The following is a 12,823-nucleotide window of genomic DNA, read 5'->3' as shown; positions in this document are numbered from 1 at the left end:
ATGGTTATCATCGCAATTTTCCCATTGGTCATCATTGGCACCCTAAAAAAAAATTACTTTTTTTTTTTTTTTTTTTTTTAAGCCAAAGAACAAGCAAAACAGACAACCGAGTTGAAAGCTTGTGAAATTTGCCGACGTGTTACAAACAAAGACGCTGGGAATTTTTGGAGGCGGATTCAAACCGCAAATGTTGAGTTTATTTTAAGGTTCGTGTTTTAGAAGGAAAATATCCCTGCGTCCATATTATCTCCACGTAACCTCCAAAATGATCATTTGCACGTATAGTGTGAGAATGCTGGGACTGATGTTCCCAACTTGTTCCATCATTTCAAGCCAACAACCGAGCACATTTCACGAATCCAATCGTAGCTGGCAGCGGGGGAGATTTTGTTGCATACAAAAAAAAAAAAAAAAAAGTCTTACTCTAATAGCTTGAAGCTCAAGAGAGCGGGTGACTCTTGCGTGGCAAGTGCGGCAGTTTCATGTTTTGTTTCCTGGAGAAAAAGAATCCGAGGGGACATGCGCGAGCCTGCGCGCGGCCACGAGTCCTCATGCGTACCCGGTGAGGTTTCGTTCGGGTCTCCTTGAGACGGGACTCAAATCTTTCATTGATTCGCTCTTCCCGGAGGAGGAAAAAAATACGCATGAAAAAAAGAAAAAGAAGAAGAAGAATAGGAATAGGTCAAGCTCCTCCATGCAGAAAAGAGGGTCCATGAGGGTCTCTGCTGTCTTTTCCTGCAACATTCCTCCGAGTCGCCTCGTCGCGGCCTGAAGCCTTCAAAGGGAACAAAAAGGGGAATTGCGACGGACGACGACTACAAATAGAGCTGTTTGCAAAGTTGTCGGTGAGAAGGCTGATCGAGGGAATGTGGTTGCCGAAACATTGAGGGGTGCGAGTCCGCACACTTTTTATACATTTGATATACATTCCCATGAAGGGAAGATGCAATTGAGTCACGAACGGGGCTGGTGTTAGAGCATTCGCGCTGTAGAAAAAAATAAAACATTTGAAAAAAAAAGTCGTTTCCAAATGTTCGATGTGTTACGGTTTTATTTTATCGTATTGTATTTTTCTCCTGACTTAAGATGCGAGCACGCCAGCTGCATTAACATCACAATATTCAGCTCATTATCATCACAATTACCCGGAACACATTTTCTTCCGCTCCAAATTCAACAACGGTTTCAGATTTTGTATTTTTATACAATAGCACACCGGATGAAATTGATGCTCGAATTGTGTTAGCAAGGGGAAAAAAGGAGACAGCGGGCGAGACTCCTTTGACCCCAAAGAAAATCTACACGCGCACACTCCGCATTTGCGGGCGTGCAAGTTGCTCCGTTTGCGAGCTTTCTCGCGTTGCCTTTTGACATTCGGACGTGGAATCGTTTGAAAGCGGCCCGCAACTCGCGTGTTGCCTTCAAGCGCCAACAATCGTCGACGTTGGCCCAACAACTGCGAGAACAAACGCGATTTCTTCTCGCCTTTCCGTGCGTGCGTGCGTGTGTGTGTGTGCGCGCGCGCGTGTAATCGTTTTCTCCCCGGGATTTCCCGGTTAGTAACAATGAACGAATGAATTCCTGATCTATGAAATGCTGAATGCTTTTTTTTTTTGTACGCTTATTTGTGAGATAGCTCGCGTATGATTTTAAAATATGTCCGCTTTGTATATACAACTAGAAAATAAAGTTAAGGCCGCCAAAATTGTACTGAATGTTTTTTTTTTCTATCAGACGGATTCTGCTGTCGAGCCCAGTATAAATTTCATTTATATATAAATTATACAGTACAGAAAAATGATGCAACTATTATTATTAGCATTTGTGTACTTTATAAAAATCCCCCCCCCCCCCCACACACACACACACACACACATGGCCCACGAGAGGTTCACCTGATTAAAGTCCACCTTTAAGTTTTGACAAGTTAATTTCTATTTGACTATTGCTAGCAGCACTCACCGGACAATTCATTAGGTACACCTGCGCATCCAACGAGAGCCACGAGGTCAAGCAAAATATGACAAAATATGACAAAATATGACAAAATATGACAAAATATGACAAAATATGACAAAATACGACAAAGACCGCAAGCGGGCTTGCGACATTTGCACAAGCAAAGCTACAGCGAATCTTTTGATTGGACATGCTGGGGCGATTTGGCGCCATTGAGCCCGCGCGAAGTGGACCCGACGACCTCGGGTCCACTGCGGAGTCCGAGACCGCATCAGCCGTCTTTTGCACTCTCGGTTGCAGCCCGCAGCCTCTTCCAACTCAGGCGACAGCTACTCGCTCTCTCTTTCTCTCTTTCTTTCTCTCTCTCTCTCTTTCGCTCCCCCTCTTTTGTGCCCCCCGACGACGACGACGACGTCTTTTCCTTTGCGAGGAAAATGCATTCAACAATTGAAACAACAAGCGTGCAATTTCAAGCTTTGTCAAGCAAGTTCAGGCTCTCCCACCCCCCACCCCCCACCCAAAAAAAAAAATGTAATTCAATAAAAGGCAAACGTCATTTTGAAGTGTTCGCTTATCAGTTCAAACTTCTTGCGCGTTATAACTAAATAATTCAAAACGGTAGATGAAGATATGATACACATATGTATATATCACGTAAATATGGACATGAGAAGAGAAACGGAAAACGGCACAAGCCGCGCACAAGTCGGCCTCGCTCGCCAGCCTCGATTTCGATGTGCGGGCAGCGTGCGGCGGGACAAACGGAAAAGTTGGAGACTTACTGTGCATGGCCGCGAACGGGTCGTGCTTGCAGTGGAGCTCCATGCGGGCTCGGAAACAAAAACAAAAAAACAAAAAAAGGAAGCGTGCAGTTGGTTGGGCCAACCTCGAAACTGCTAGACCTCCAGTGGATGATGCAAAGTAGTTCCGTTGAGGGGGAGAAAAGAAAAAAAAGTCTTTTTTTCAAGGTGGATTCGTTCGCTCGTCGGTGTTCCCGGTAGGAAATTGAATCAAATATTGACCGATTCCAAAATATCTATCAGGGGTGTCAAAATTGTGTCCCGGATGTGACAGCACAGACAACGAGAAATCTTCTTGTGTCATTCAAAATAACTTAAAAAAATACCCATAAGGGTTTCAAAATGTTTCAAAAAGAACACCTCGCCGCACAGTCTCAGTTCGCTGGGCGGAGGGGGTGGGGGGGCGCGGGTCCCCCTTACCGGCTCAACTTTCTCCGATCAGGCTCGCAATCAAAAAGACAAGACATCCGAAATCAGTTGTTGTTTCAGCAACTACAAATGGCGCAAATCCACAACTCGCTGCGTTGGGCGTCCATTCCGCTCTTGCGTGACGTCCCGAAATAAAACTGGAGACGGCGTCCGAGTGGCATATCCGCAGAACCAGAACCGGGGCCGGGGCCGGGGCCGCCTTTGGGAGCGAGCGATTCGTTGCCCAACTGCAGCCGAGTTGGCCGAAGAGGGAGAAAGTGCCGAAAATGGGGGGCGTGGGGGGGGGGCGGGGGTTGCGAAAGCCAGCGAGCGCCCCTGGCCCTTCAGGAGCCGTCCTCTGGCGTTTCAGGACCCGTTCTCTGGCGGACAGCGACCGCGCTCCCAACCCCCTGAAGCCCGATGACGTCACGCGCCGGCCGGCCAGCTGCCTGTCACTCAGCCGCCTGCCGGCCAATCACGAGGCCGGAACCGCTTCCGCGTCACTACTCGCAGGGCACTGAAAGGGCGGGGCTCTGTCTGGCTCCGATTGGCTGATGCCAATCCTCGGAACCAATGACGCTGAACGCTTGTTTTCATCCCCGGCCAATGGGAGAGCTCGACGCCGGCGCCCATCTCCACTGGTGGTGGGGGGGGGGGGGGGGGGGTCACATCCCGTCTTCGGTTTTCATTTCAATTAAGCACGAAGAAGTTATCCGTGTCAATATTAAATGTGCATTTCAAAGCGAAGTCCAATTCGCCGACATTTAAAACACATTCGGCGGTTGATTGCGAGTTTCCCGCTGAAAACAAAAATCATTTAGACACATTTGCAGCTTCGCATCATGAAGTGCAATTTCCCAGCATCGCCAAAGTCGATAAAGCTGAGTTGAAGCGCGCGAGCACATTTGCATGATGCTTGGTGCTCGGAAACATCTCATCGCTTCACTTTCTCGCTGATTACGCGCACATCTCCGCACGTAAAACAAGCACGTGACTTGCCCGGATCGTTATTGCCAACAAACAACAAGACACCTTATGATAATGTTGATTTTCATCAAAAAGGCAACACAGACAGCAAATGTCAAGGAATGTATGATTCATGGAATATTTCATGTTACGCAATCAATACGTGTCTCCATGTTTATCCCCACTTCGGTGGCGTGCAGCTTTTTTAGCAATTTGCTGTCTGGACAAAAAGAAATCTCCGTCAAAACGGTTTCGAATCAAACACACAAGCAGCAAAATGCGCTTTCTGAGTTGAGGTGGAGGTTTTTTCTTTCTTTCTTTCTTTCCTTCCAGAAATCGGCCATAAATTGTACATTGTTTTTTTTTTGTCTGTTTCACAGATGAGCCACCGGGGGGCGCTCGACTGTGAAGGGCATGCCCGCAAGCAGGTAAACGCTCGTGCAATACGTACGAAAAACAACAACAACAACAACAACACGACGTTAGCATCGATCCAAACGCGCTCATTGTGCCTCGTCAATACTCCAAGTTCTCATTATTATCAATGCATCGTGTACTTGCTCTGATTAGGCCCCAAAATCAACCAAATTGCGCATCTTTAACAAGGAAACGACACAAAAGTTTGAATGTGCTCAAATCCAAACGTGACATGCATTAAATACATTTCGTGCATTGTTTTTCTTGGCTGTGTGAATGATAAAATATTTTTGCGCATTTGGTGAACAATGCTTGTTCCGCAGTTCTTATAAAAAGGAAATCATAAAAATTTTTGGAATGCAATTTGGACATTTACACGTGATTTGCATGCGCTTCGTGAAGACACGGATATATGGAAGAAGAATAATACTAATATGCAAATGTTTCAGTTCATTAATGATGCTTTGTGTATGTTCACATCAATAAGGTTACGGCTAAATAATTACAATGCAATTCCATTCAAAGGAATAATAAGGAAAGAAAAACGGCGGCTTTGAATTAAGAGACTATCAAATATATCCCCCCAAATGTCGTCTTGCGTTTGAGTTCCAGGTTTGCGAGCCACAAAACGTTTCCTCGCCCCGTTTGCAAATTAAATACACAAGCAATTAAAAAGAGGCCAACACAAGCAATCATGTATACAAATTGTTGTCGCTTTAGGCTTGTAAATTTGGAGAAAACTTCCATCAGGGTGGGACGACTTTAATCCGGGGCTCCTGACACATTTGCATATTTCATTACCTCTCAGTGTTGGAAATCGGAGTAAGTGCAGATTAGACTTTTTTACTAAGAACAAATGTGCTGCTGATAATCATTGGCAGGCAAATTGGAGGCGATGCTGTAGTTCCTTCCTTCCTTCCTTCCTTCCTTGCTTCCTTCCTTCCTTCCTTCCTTCCTTCCTTCCTTCAACCCAGCGTGAAAGACTTTGATTTATTTTGATAGATTTTTTTTGGGGGGGGGGGGGGGGGTATTTATTGCTTGGCTCTTTGCGCGAGAGCCTCGAAACGAAAAAAAAAAAAGCAATGAAAAATGAATGTTAACTCCAGCAAGCTCGTTTATTACGCGCCCGCGTGGTCGTCAACCAAATGACAAAGACACACTCAACTCGTACATTTCATTTTGCTTAGGAAGGATATGTTTGAAATATCAACGTGTAACTGTAAAAAAAAAAGCAACACAATCAGCAAGAAAGGTGATTGGCTGCACTCGTTGGGACGCGATGAGCGCAAAATCACGTTTCTAGTAACTGATGAATGCATTTCTACATTAGTCCCCCCCAAAAAAACATCGAATGAACTCATGAATCTTTTTTTTTTTTTTTTTTTTTTTTTTTAAGCCCTTCAAAAGCAGTTGGCTCAATTGCGCGATCTCGAGAACGGACGGCAGACTTTTTACGCACGACTCTTTGGATTCTTTGCACGTTTCGCAAGCTGAGGCCGCGCACGGGCCCTCGCGCCTCCTAAAAACTCTCCTTTCCTCTCCAAACCCAAGAAATCCCTCAAAGTCCATTTTCAAAGAGAGACGAATGAGGCGTTTCTTTCCCAATAAACTCACAGCAGACGTCGGCTACGAAAGTTATTTCGGACGTTTCGAAGTGGTTAGGCTTCAAAATGGCTTCCCTGAAGCAGCAGCCCGCATTCGGAACACTTTAAAGCAGCGGTCGTAAACTCGGGGGTCGGGAGCCAAAAGTGGGTCGCGGAGTCATTTCGTGGGGGGGGGGGGGGGGGGGTGTCTCGGACAGGTCATTAAAATAACCATTTCGAATGTTAAAACTGCTACAGTTGCTTTCGTCTCCAGCCTTCATTTCCACCCAAAAGAAGACACACTTGCACTTGCACTTTCATACAAAGATCAGTGCCATGCGATGCAATTTTCGTACATGCACTTATGTTCGTCCCCACTTTCTTAATAAGGTGCTCTGAAAGGCACTAAACATGTCAGCGTGTTTAAAAAGATCCCATTCATGTCTTTTCCGAGGCGCTTTTTTCCAACAATACATCTTTGCTGTTTTTCCAAACTTCTGTAAATGTGAGTCGCAACTTGGCGGGAATAGAAAAATGAGTGACAGCATTTGACAAGCAATAACTTCAAGCGGCCGTTTCTCCAAATTTGTACATCAAACAGTCGAAAACACGTTTCAAATACAGTGGTGCACTAGGCCTAAGAGTTCATCAAAAGAGGACGCGGTTTTAGCCCTAAAAAGAATATTGAATATTACCGTATGCCACTGTAACACTATGCACTGTCCTTAAATATAGGACTTTTTTTTTTTAAAATACTTCAATAATGATTCAAATAAAATGTATTGCACATAAAAGTTACATCAAATGTGTACCTAAATAAGTATCTGCGTATAAACAAACCGGTTTAAAAAAAATCTGTGCAAATGTATTGTACTTTAAAGCGAAATACAACTGAACAGTACATAATGCAACGTAACGTAACATAACACGTATGCACTATTTTTTGCGTGTCGCCAATTTCTACTTTTGCCACATTTTGAGAATTCATCAAAGGGTTGAAACGTAAATGTTTTTCAAGCCTAAAAACAAATCAAATTCCAGACTATTGTAAAACTTTGATAATATTTCACCACATTGCGCTCATCGAGTTAATGAGCGTCTTTCTTCCTTTCGATGCGCTCTCTTCACCTTTCGTCACCGATTGGCTGGCAAGAATCACGTGCTTCTTCTGTCTTTGAATTAGGCTCCGGCGGCCATTGGAAAGTGCTACTTTCCGAACATAAATGCCCATTTTGTTCCCATCGGCACCCAAAGATGGAATGACCAATATAATAATATAATAACCGCACTAATAAAATAGTCATGAAATCAGTGGTGGAGAACCTGTGGCACGTGGGCCATACATGGCCCTCAAGAAGACCTTACCCAAGGCAATAAAACTCAGAAAGCCCCAAAACATTTCACCTATAAATGCTCACAATAAACAATAACGTTCATCTGATAGTTGCGTCATAGTTTTTCAATAATTTTCGTACTTTATAACATTGAAATGGCCCCCGCAGAAGAGGTTCCCACACATTGAACAAGCGCATAATACATAGCAAAATAATAGTCATATGTCAGCAAAACAAGCTGCTCGACAAAAAACGTCTTCCTGCCTTGCCAAACTAATCCGAACCGAGTTTAACACGCGCCAGCAGCCTTTGCCACTACTCGCCACAACTTTGCCGCACTTCGCGCACGTTGGAAAACGTGCGTGAAAAGTTCGGATTCGCGCGGCAAACGACTTCAAAAACGCGCTGCTGCATGTCGACGAATGCAGACGGCGCCAGCCTACCTGATCGCCCCGGCCGCACTGCACCAGTCCTTGGGCCCTGCAGCTCCATGAGAGCCGCTGACAAAGGGGAGGGGGATTGTGGGGTGGGGGGGTGTGTGTGTGTGTGGGGGGGGGGGGGGGTCAAAAGTCGCTGCTGTCCTCCCTCTACATTTCTCGCTCTTTCGCTCTCTGATTTTGGAAAACTGTTGCTCGCTCTCGCTACTTTCTCTCCGGCAGCTGCGCACAGTAGAGGAGGGGGGGTGCGGAGGGGGGGGGGGGGTGGGGGGGGGGCAATGCAGGTTAAAATAATTCGGCCCTTCCGCTCCTTATTGCGCCGCCTGCAAGTGTTCACTCAGCTGCAACTAAACGCTTTAGATGGGGGGAAAAAAAAAAAAAAAAAAAAAAAAAGGAGGGCCCTCGTCATGGCGGAGTTTTTTTTTGTTTGGGGGGGGGGGCGTGAAAGTAGTAAAAGAAGAGCCGCTGTCGCAATGTGCGCTCGTGGCCTCTGACCCTTTCGTGGCGCTAAAGTGCACACGCGCCCGCGCCTTGCGCAGCCTTGAGCAGCCTTGCGCAGCCGCAGCAAACTTTTCCTCCTTCCAACAGTTGATTTTATACAGTGGCAGTCAGATTTGGTCTTTCACGAACTTTACTGCTTCCATTTAAAACATATATATATATATATATATATATTACATGTTAATTCTAAAGAAAGCAATTGTATGAATGTACGACTTTTATGAGAGAATAAATGCCAGATGACAGCATTTACAAAGCTAAGCTTTCTTCAGACCTTCTGCATTGGCACGCACTCACCTTTTTTACTTCTTCTAATTTACAAAAGTCATTCTGACTGTTGATTAACACAAGAAAAATGAATCAACAACGTTAGTCAAAGACACAATTGGCCAACTGGAGTCACTGACAAAACCTTTGGCCAAAAACGTGACTGTACAAATGCATATCGATATATGAACATATCGATCGATGCAGTAATACATACAGTTAATGTTTTGTTCGCGCAACAAGTGGTGACTGGTTGCTGGCTAAAAAAAAACAAAACAATTTGTACATTGGGTCGGCACACATACTGTACATTGTTTACCGTTATGAACCAAAAAAAGGGGGTGTTAAAATAGCACATATATACCACCTAGTGACATCACTTATTCCATGAAGTTACGATGAAAATGAAAATTATATTTCCCCCCAAATTCTTCACTGCAGATGTTCCTTCTTTTCTTCTAAACTACTCTTGTTCCTTTACAGTGCCACGTTCTCATCGCTGCCATTATTATTATTATTATTATTATTATTATTGTTGTTGTTGTTGTTCCATGCTGCTAATTTTCCACTTCATATAAACTTCTCGGTCCAAATGCACACAAAGTCTATTTCAGTCGAATAACTCTATTTCTCAATTGAAAAATGTCCTACTGTATTATAACTTGGATTATATTTCTGTCATCTCTTACGAGAATAGCAAATTATTATACAATTTCACAAGTGTCCAGTTGTGCATGCATTTATTTTCCAGAAATAATTTAAGAAAGCCCAAAGAACTTTTTGGGGCATCGAGCCTTTTTTTTTTGCTTTTTGCTTTTTTTAGCTCCAGATGAAGATGCTGGCCTTCATCATGCAACAAACCTCACGCCACATGACGCATGTATTTATTTTTAATTTTTATTTTTGGGGGAAATTACAAGTGCACAATTTATGCCTTTATCGTCCAAACGGGTTGAAAAAGAAAATGGGTCAATATTAGCTCGTGATTTTTTTTTGGGGGGGGGGGATTTTGAGACAAGAGATATTGCCTTGTGCAGGAAACATGTGCCTTCCAAAACATAAAACGCGTGTCCAACTTGTCGGGGGGTCAGGGTTCACGCACGCACCGCAAACAATTGAGCGTGGCGCCGACAAACGCACGTCCGTCATTTAGTTGCCAACAACACTGAGCGCTTCTCTTCAGCCCCCAACGCATCAACATTCACTTTTTTTTTTTTTTTTTTTTTTTAAACATGTAATGTCACGCTATTCGTCATCGATCTAATTCACCATCAATGTCTACGTGCACGATGATATTAGTTTCGGTACGTACAAATATTTTTGGGCATCGAGTTCGGTGCCGGTCAAATCATTTGAGCGCATGTTCAAGCACGTAATTGGAAGTTCTATAATTCACCAAATCATTTGAGCGCATGTGCATTATTGCAAGTAGCGGATCAAACGTTAACGTCAATTGTCGTCACGATTTGATCAAGTTCAAAGTGCGTGCATGAGCGCGGCAGCGGTGCATTTCCTCATCTCGCGGGAGCTGGACTATGACGTCATTATTTCACCAGAAACGCTTAGTGCTGATTATTATTATTATTTTGTTTTTTTTGCCACAGTATTAAAAATGAAGTTAAAATGATTTAAGAATAATAACAGTCCATTATTACTCCTCACTATATTATTATTATGAGTAGTAGTATTATATTGAATTGAAGAATCCAGTGTATTACTGTTCATATCGATATGCTGTATTGTTATAAGCGTGGTTTTATCATGACACTTGAGAAAAGTACTTTTCAGGAAATAATAATTCATAACAGCACATCAATTATGAAAGTGAGCACGAATAAGTTGAAGGTATTTCATGTTTGGATGCATCCACGCACGCATCCCTTTTTCTGTAGCGCAAGTGTATTGATGTTGAATTGAGTGCTTTAATTGTCGGCCTTCTTGAGTTGCTTGAGCAGAATCCCCTCAAATAAGAATCGGGCATCGTTTGAAGTCATGAGTAAGCACTTGTTTGTCTTTCGTCCGTGCGCTAATGAATGTCATGAATGGGGTGCGCGGTGCTGCTGGGGGTCTTTGTGATACTTCTTTAACAGTAGGTTGATTATTGTGGTCGTAGTTGGTTGTAAGGTAAAACTGCACTGCATCATACTGAGAGTTGCTTCTTCTTCTTCTCCTTCTTCTCCACTTTTGTCAATAACAGTAATAAATCGTGCTTCTGCCTCCGTGTCATTGAAAACTCGACGTGATGATGTTTTGATGTGGCTCCATAGTTGAAATGCTTTGAACCATGCACGTGTATGTGCAAAACTAGTATCCAAACTTGTTGGACTACACGCTATATCCACTTGGCTGTGGAGTGCAAGCGCGGAGATGTCACAATTGCACCGAAAGTTTAATGCTCGGCCAGCATTCCCATTTTGAGCTCCATTTCAGCACGAAGGTGTTTTTTTGTTTTTTTTTGCTTTGCTTTTGTAAAGGAGCAAGTCAATTCTTCATCTTGAATCTTTCTTTAACTGGAAGTTTTGGAAGCGTTAAGTGTAAATGTAACAAAGAGATACTCTCCCTTTTGTGTCTGATAATCCTATTTTTGCCCCTGATGTGTATAAAAAAAGAAAAAAAAAAACCCCAACTTGATTTCAACCCCTTGGTGGCAACTTGTGTGTGCTGCTCCCCGCCCAGATGACCTCAACATCCTCAGGATGTAATTCAAAGCGGCACTCGTGTGCAGGCGATACAAGATTGCCGTTCCTTTGCGGCTATTCTGTCCGAGGCGGCTTAAGGGCAGCAGGCGGATTGAGCGATCGGACGCATTGTTTGTCCATGAAATATGAGGTGACAGAACACGATTTGGATGTAAAGGTATACGTTTCAGCGTGACCGTTCAACAAGAGCCAACAAGGCTGCTGTCAATGTTGTTTTAGATTTGCTGCAGGCCGGGAAGGAAGTGTTGTGGCACCAAGCAGAGCCTGTGTGTGTGTGTGTGTGTGTGTGTGTGTGTGTGTGTGTGTGTGTGTGTGTGTGCAGCCTCTGTTGTTCACAAGTCGATCAAATCCCCATCGGCACCTGCATCCACGGATGAACAGGAACAAGCGTTGTCGGGCTCCTTCTGCCGCTCGGCGCATTTTCAGGCTGCTCACTGTTGCTTTGACCATGGAAAGAAGTTCTTTCATTGATGAGCAAATAGTATTTTCCTTTGTCACAGGTGAACGTGTGGTGGATGGATATCCAAATTTAGGGCACTCATTGAAAGAATATGTATTAAAAGACTTTTAAAAGGCAACTTTTCCCTGAAATCATGACAATACTACTACTAATATAAAGCCAATAGGAAATACAGGACACGCATTCTCCCCCATTGTTGCCGTTTGTCCGAGGACGGTTGTGTTCAATGCCGTTTGGCTTTCACAGTTGCTCGCTGTACTTTTTCGAAACGGAAAACCGACTGACCCAAACTGAGTCGCTGGAGCTGTGCAGCGAAACTAACTTGTCACTTGTTACAATTCTTCCAGTTCAATCATTTGCGATGCATCAAAATAGCCATTTCTCCAAATTTAGGAGGGAAGGCTTGTTTCGTGTTATTTTGAGAACAGCGCCCGAAAAACCACCCATCAACATTCCATCAAAACAAACGATTCGGAGCAATAGCGCAGCCGCAGATCCAGTCGGATACTTCATAGACATCCGACAGAGGTATTTGTCGAAAGAAATGACTGACAGCTTCAGACTATTGCCAATAAATCAGGGGGACGCATTGTGTGTCTCTGCAGGAGCCGTCCAGTGAAAGGTGCGCAAAAAGCCCGTCAAATGAGAGCAATGACATGCTTCTTTTAACGCCTTTCCTCCAATAACGATCATTCGTCAGGCAGAACCACGCTGCCGGAATGTGTGATTGGAAATCTGGGGGGTTTGAAATCCCCGTCCCGGACCCACCATCCATCTTTAACACTCCACCGGGCCACGCATTTAGAGATGAACCGGTGAACCGGATGCCTCCGTTCAGCCGCTCCCCGACCTTTTCTAAAATAATAATAGTAAATACCAGCAAATGCATGGAAGTCCAAATCAGGCAGCCACATCACAATTTCAGCGAGGCAGTCAGGCATCCCGGACCGCCATCCAATTTAGGGAGATATGAGAAGCAGAACAGGCGCAGA

The 12,823-nt window shown here is 44.2% G+C and overlaps 1 protein-coding gene across 4 annotated transcripts in view; it reads right to left on the bottom strand.

The window, feature by feature from the left end:
* Positions 1-7,986, bottom strand: part of pax5 (paired box 5) — a 44,473-nt gene extending 36,487 nt beyond the window's left edge. For 2 of the 4 annotated variants that reach the window (XM_061771262.1, XM_061771265.1), the window contains exon 1: positions 7,911-7,986. In XM_061771262.1, the coding sequence (XP_061627246.1) occupies positions 7,911-7,959 (49 nt within the window). In that variant the 5' untranslated portion in view covers positions 7,960-7,986. Of the gene's footprint in view, positions 1-2,741; positions 3,449-7,910 lie in introns of those variants that run through there. The other 2 variants (XM_061771263.1, XM_061771266.1) reach the window with 1 other exon arrangement.
* Between the last annotated feature and the right edge of the window lie 4,837 nt (positions 7,987-12,823).

The sequence above is a fragment of the Phyllopteryx taeniolatus genome, chromosome 4 (genome assembly GCF_024500385.1).
Source record: "Phyllopteryx taeniolatus isolate TA_2022b chromosome 4, UOR_Ptae_1.2, whole genome shotgun sequence".
In the NCBI taxonomy this organism is placed as follows: Eukaryota; Metazoa; Chordata; class Actinopteri; order Syngnathiformes; family Syngnathidae; genus Phyllopteryx; species Phyllopteryx taeniolatus.
Note: the sequence above shows the minus strand (reverse complement) of the source record. Positions and strands in the feature narration are given on the sequence as shown.